Here is a 6,000-nt window from a genome sequence, read left to right as displayed (position 1 = left end):
GTGCGGCAGGACGGAACGCAGACTGCGTGTGCGTGCGCCAAAAATGTCCCGAAATAAAGAACGTACTTGACTACGCAAAATGGTGGCAAGTATGCAGAACACAAAAAGTAGTTAAAACAAGGATGTTTACTATATCGAAGCATGGGAAGAGCACCTGCTGATGTACCTTTGGTCGATGAGCCACCTGGTGGCCGGAGACAATGTGCAAGCATGAAACAAGCATGAAACTCACCTGAAAATAGTACTTTACACCGTGGTCGGCATACCCACTCAGACTCATTTCAAAGCATGCGTGTGAGTGTGACTGTGAGTGAGTGATGAAGAGTGTGAGTGGATGCAAGTATGAATGTGAATGATTACCGACTGGAGTGAGTAGACGTGAGTGTGATAGTGAATGAGTACCAGTAGCTAGGCTGATGAAGAAGGCATTGAAGATTATTCTGAAAATGACGCTTAGTACTTTACAAGCACTTTGCACTGCACAAGCATACAAGAATTAGAGCTCCTTTACAAGTACACAAGTTTATTGGCCGCTGGCAGAGGAAGGTGCGTCCCCGCTTTCGGGTGCGGGGCCGACCGAGTGCTGTACAACGCGACCATCCCATGCCGCCGACAGGAGCACATGCTCACCAGTCCAGCAGAGGCCTCGCACGAAGTCGCTGTGTTCCTCGCTGCGGTAGCTGCAAAACACAACATGGGGGGGCTCTGCAATCACTTCACTTCAATACCTAAAGGCACCTTGATAGAGGCATTACGTAAGGGGTGGCAATACACCAGTACATAAATTGCATATGAAATAATTAGCCACACGAACATGGAAATACATTACTCAAGTGTTAAATGCACAAAAAATAATACAAACTAAAGGTACAGGAACAGGTAAGCACATTATACAAAACATGGTTACGTAGGCCCAAATCATTCAAACTTAAAGTACATGAGCAGATAGGTATGTTACACACAGGCTACAGTTTAATGTGAAAAGCGCACAGTACCACTCTCGAGAACCAGCACTCTCCATCACTAATTGAAGAAGGATACGATCCTCCCCAACAACATGTTAGTTAAGTACCAGCATATATAGAGGAAGAAGAAAACTAGGAAGAAGCACACATTATACGATAAAATTGAAGGCAGAATGGGTTGACCCAACATGTGACCATATCACGGTAACTTTTAATGTCTTTCACCACCGCACTCAGTGACACTCCTTACAAAAACCAACGGGAATGATGATAAATATATATACGTTGCTATAGATGACATGTCACACAAGCACATTGGGATAAATGTGCACAGAGTAGTTGGCAAATTACATCCGAAGAACCGCACACCGACTAAATCTATTAGGAGCCAAACACAGTGAGCCAAGTTTGTTGAGTGCAGGCTCACGTATTGGGCTGAGTTTCTGAGGGAAATAAGGTGAAAGGAGTGGCTTCACAGAAAATTTTTTGTGAAGGCTGGCTGCCTGACATCATGCTCCCTCCTACAATAATTTATTTCCTTCTTCTATTCTAGCATACTCTATATTCTTGTGCAAGGGGTGCACTTTATTTCTTAAATTTGGGAATCAATATCGTCGGTGTGGCTAAGACAAAGTAAACGCACGCTTAGAAAAACAGACGCACTGGTGACTACATATGCAGATACAGAAAGATTTTATTTCAGATTTCAGAGCAACCCCAGTCGCTAGCACCATCCTTGGAACTCGAGCGCTGACACTGTCCTGTTGGATGACCATGTTAACGAGAGAGGTAGTTGTCAGCGCCATTCAGATCATTGAAAACTACTGCCACGATAATTGAAGCTTCTTTGCAATGATTGCCGGTGATAGTGAGTTTCATGCACTCAGCATGTCCACACAGCAGTGGTGAAGACTGTAGCAGCGGCTGCTACAGATGGCCTGCTCAGGCAGTCGGCGCCTTTTTATAACATGATATTGATACGTGGACTTGTTTATCTTTTACGGGTGACCGCTTTTCACTGCCTAAGAAATGTTATCGCTCAATGCGAGAGGCGCTCGCATGTATCGGAAGTTTCTCGAATGTTATAGATGGTTCTGTTGTCACCGAAGCTTGTATAATCTGATTGCATGTGTGACGCAAATTGTGTATAACTTTCTGGAAGACACGCGGGTACCGCTGATTGCTCTGGAACCTTCGATGACCCGTGTATGAAAGCCGACGCGCTTGACCGGCAGATGAGATTTTGGACGATCACCGACTGTGTTCGCCGCTATCGTTGTGCTTTGAGCGTAGCCTCTTTCTGAGGGCACAGGTTCGCCCAATAAAACACTAGTTTCGCCATTCGCAGTGTTGTTGCTTTCTTCACCGTCACTACAACGTGACTATATTATCTACTGTTTGTTTATTTTCGTTAAATTTATAAGGCCGCGACCGCTAAAGTGTAGCAAAAATTTTGGCAAGCCTAAATATACTGCAAATAATTCAATATAATAGCTTTACAGCAGCCAGTTTTGGTTTCGCTTCCACTGTATTGTGATGCTATGAGGCAGAAACTATAGTCACGTGAGAGCATGACATTGCGATGCTTTGACACTTGGTTCGGCTCGCTCGATCGTCTGCCATGCTGCTTGCTAGATCAGCCCTCATAACAGCTAACAGCCTAGGAGGCGACCGACTTCTGCCTGATACGGCCAGGAAGATTGTGGTCAAGTCAACAGCCACAATGGCAGCCCCAGCGTCCCCATCATGCTTCAACGAACCAGAGAGCCACCACCTTCCGTGGACGAAGCTGAACCTTCCGTGGAGCTTCGTCAGAGGATCCAGTAATCTGGCTTGAGACTTTCAAAAGCATCTCAGCCTTCAAGAATTTGACTTATGAGGATAAGCTACGCCGCGAGGACTTCGCTCGAGAACCGTGAGTCCACCCTCACAACATCCGATCTGTTCCACAGTAACTTCCTGACGACCTTCACAAGCGTTGTCCAAAAAGAAAAGGCCGAAGTTCTACTGGAAGCCCAAGCGCAGCTACCTAACGAGAACACTGCCATCTTTATGGAAGAACTGGCCAGTATATTCCGCCATGCTGACCTGGAAATGTCAGAAGAATATTCACCTGCTCATGCATGATGCCAGAACGATACGAAACCCACCGAAGACCATCGAAGAGTTTCTTCATGAGGCCACCAACATCAAGGAAACACTCAAAATACAAAACTGGCATTTCAACCACCGCACGATCTGAACGAACTAAGCCGAAGGTTAATCACTGGGCACCGACTACCTGCACGAGACTACGAGAGTGGTCATACGGGAGGAACTTCAGAAGTTGTTCCCTTCATCGTAGCCTCAAGTGACTTCGATTGCCGCCCTTGTATGCGAGGAGATCAAGCAGTCTCTACGAGGCCCTGAACAACTGAAGCCTCAGCCAAAAGCGCTTAGCTACGCCGCTGCAGTCCGCCGTCACATCCCCCCTCCACACCCACATCAGGCCCTGTCATAATTTTGTTGCCAGACGACGCAGCTGAGGCCAGCCCATCTGCACGTTGGCTATTGCAATGCCCCAATGAAAACGGATATTTGGCGCACCCCCGACCACCGCCTGCTGTGCCATCACCGTAAAAAAGCGGGCCACGTCTACTACCATGCCCATACTGCAAGATGGTATTACGAGGCTTCGCTACCAACATGATGCGTCCACAGCTTGGCAAGCGATCACATGAGATCGCCGACTACTTCGCAGCCGCTTAATGGAGCTCTCGACGACCATCTTGTTCGCCATCACCAGGTTGCTACCTGTCACTGCAGTGCCCACCATACACTGAACCCGCCCGAGGTCAGTCTGTAAGCCCATTTCCGAGAAACTAAAAGCACCAACCGATGGAGGTGCGGTTAATATTCGTCAAAATGCCAAAGTTCATCCACTACCTACGATGATGCCGAAAAGATAACATTAATGTTTGTGTCACAAGAGGGATCACTTGATTGCACGGAACAAAAGTGAACGTGATGCTGACAAACTTCAGTCAGGCATTCGAGCACATCAACAAGGGCACGACGACGGCATTCATAGATGATAATGTGGAAAGCATGCAAACCATTTGTCCTTTAGTATTCATCTACCTCGGCGGTCAAAGTTCAGGAACCCGTCTTCGATATAAATCTAAGTCTCCCCATGAGTAAGCTGCAACAGGTTAAACGTATTCCCCGATGATATGAAGACTGATTTTCGACATCAAGTGTTGGACGCATAATAAACGGAGAATGTGCTCGACCATTACACCTGAACCCTCAGAGAGTTTCGGTGCGAGAACGCAAAGCTATAAGGCAACAAGGTGATAAAATGCTGCGCGACACCATCTAGCGGTCAGAAAAGCTCATGGGCATCTCCTGTAGTCTTGATGAAGAAAAAGGACGGAGCTCTGCACTTCTGCATCAATTATCGTTGGTTGAACAAGGTAACTAAAAAGGACGTATACCCCCTCCCACGAATAGACGACGCATTGGATCGACTTTGCAACGCTAAGTAGTTCTCGTCGATGCATATTAAGACTGGTCACTGGCAAACATAAATCGACGAGAGGGATCGCGAGAAGACTGCCTTCATCATGCCGGACGGCCTCTACGATTTTACGTTATGCCATTCGAACTGTGCTTGACACCTGCAAAGTTCCAGAGCATGATGGACACGCTGTTAACAGGGTTGAAGTGGCATTCCTGTCTCGTCTACTTGGATTACGCCATTGACTTCACTGGGGATTTTGACTATCACAGTAGGCAAAGTGCTGGAAAAGTGTTGGAAAAGTGCTGCATTCACTTACGATGAGCGTGTTTTTCGGCCACATCATCCATAAATCTGCAATCCGCCCCAATCCACAGAAGACATCTGCCATAGCTAACTTCCCACAGCCTACCGACAAGAAGGGAGCGCGCAGATTCCTTGGCTTGTGTGCCAATTACAGGCACTTCGTCAAGAACTTATTGCGCATCGCCGAGCCATTAACCTTTTTCACGAAATCAGATGTAAATTTCAAGTGGCAAGTGCCGCAAGCCGAAGCCTTCCAAGAGCTGAAACAGTGCCTGCAGTCACCACCAATGCTCACCCACTTTGACGAAGACGCTGACACTGAAATTCACACAGATGCAAGTAACCTATGCCTTGGCACCTTTCTAGTCCAAAGGAAAGATGGATTGGAAAGGGTCATTACTTACACTAGCCGGTTGCTGTCAAAAGCTGAAGCCAATTATTTTACAATGGTAGAATGCCTTGCCATCATTTGAGCTACCATGAAATTCCGCCTTTACCTTTACGATAGGCCCTCCAAAGTCATAAGCAACGACCATGCTTCGTGTAGGCTGCCCAATTTAAAGCTTCACACGATGGAGTCTCAGACTCTAGGAATTCAACATCACTGTCGTCTACAAATCAGAATCGAAGCTCTGATACCGACTGCCTATCACGTACCCCCATTGACCCGCCACAGACGATGAGAATGACAACATGTTCCTAGGAACAATAAGCGCAGAAGACTTCACTGAACAGTAACGAGCAGACCTGGAGCTTTTTTTAAAAAGCCTCATTGAGTATTTGGTAGGCAACATCGAAGTTGTCTCTAGGCAATTTAGGCGAGGATTGTCTTCATTTTCGCAGCAAATCGACATGCTCGTAAAGAACTTTTTCCCAGTCCAGGCAAACTACCTTCTCGTCATGCCTGTAGTATTGCAGCCAGACATATTACATGCCCTGCATGATCATCAGACAGCCGGGCCCCTCGGATTTTCCTGTATGCTTGCAAGGATACAAGTACTATTGGCTGTGCCTCAGCACTGACGTCACCTGTTACGTCAAGAGATGCTGAGACTGTCAGCAACGCAAGGCGCCCCAACAAGGCCAGCAGGACTGCTACAGCCAATCGAGCCTCCTTGCCAACGCTTCCAACAAATCGGGATAGACTTATTGGGGCCATTTCCGACATCAACATCTGGGAATAAGTGGAGCATTGTAACTACCAACTACCTTACCTACTACGCCGAAATG

The 6,000-nt window shown here is 47.0% G+C and overlaps 1 protein-coding gene across 2 annotated transcripts in view; it reads right to left on the bottom strand.

Annotated features, from left to right (window-relative positions):
- Positions 1-487: 487 nt before the first annotated feature.
- LOC142567789 (methylosome protein WDR77-like) overlaps positions 488-6,000 on the bottom strand; it is a 223,545-nt gene continuing 218,032 nt past the window's right edge. For both annotated transcript variants that reach the window (XM_075677941.1, XM_075677942.1), the window contains exon 9: positions 488-680. In XM_075677941.1, the coding sequence (XP_075534056.1) occupies positions 524-680 (157 nt within the window). In that variant the 3' untranslated portion in view covers positions 488-523. The remainder of the gene's footprint in view (positions 681-6,000) is intronic.

Source organism: Dermacentor variabilis, unplaced genomic scaffold (genome assembly GCF_050947875.1).
Source record: "Dermacentor variabilis isolate Ectoservices unplaced genomic scaffold, ASM5094787v1 scaffold_14, whole genome shotgun sequence".
Classification (NCBI taxonomy): Eukaryota; Metazoa; Arthropoda; class Arachnida; order Ixodida; family Ixodidae; genus Dermacentor; species Dermacentor variabilis.
Note: the sequence above shows the minus strand (reverse complement) of the source record. Positions and strands in the feature narration are given on the sequence as shown.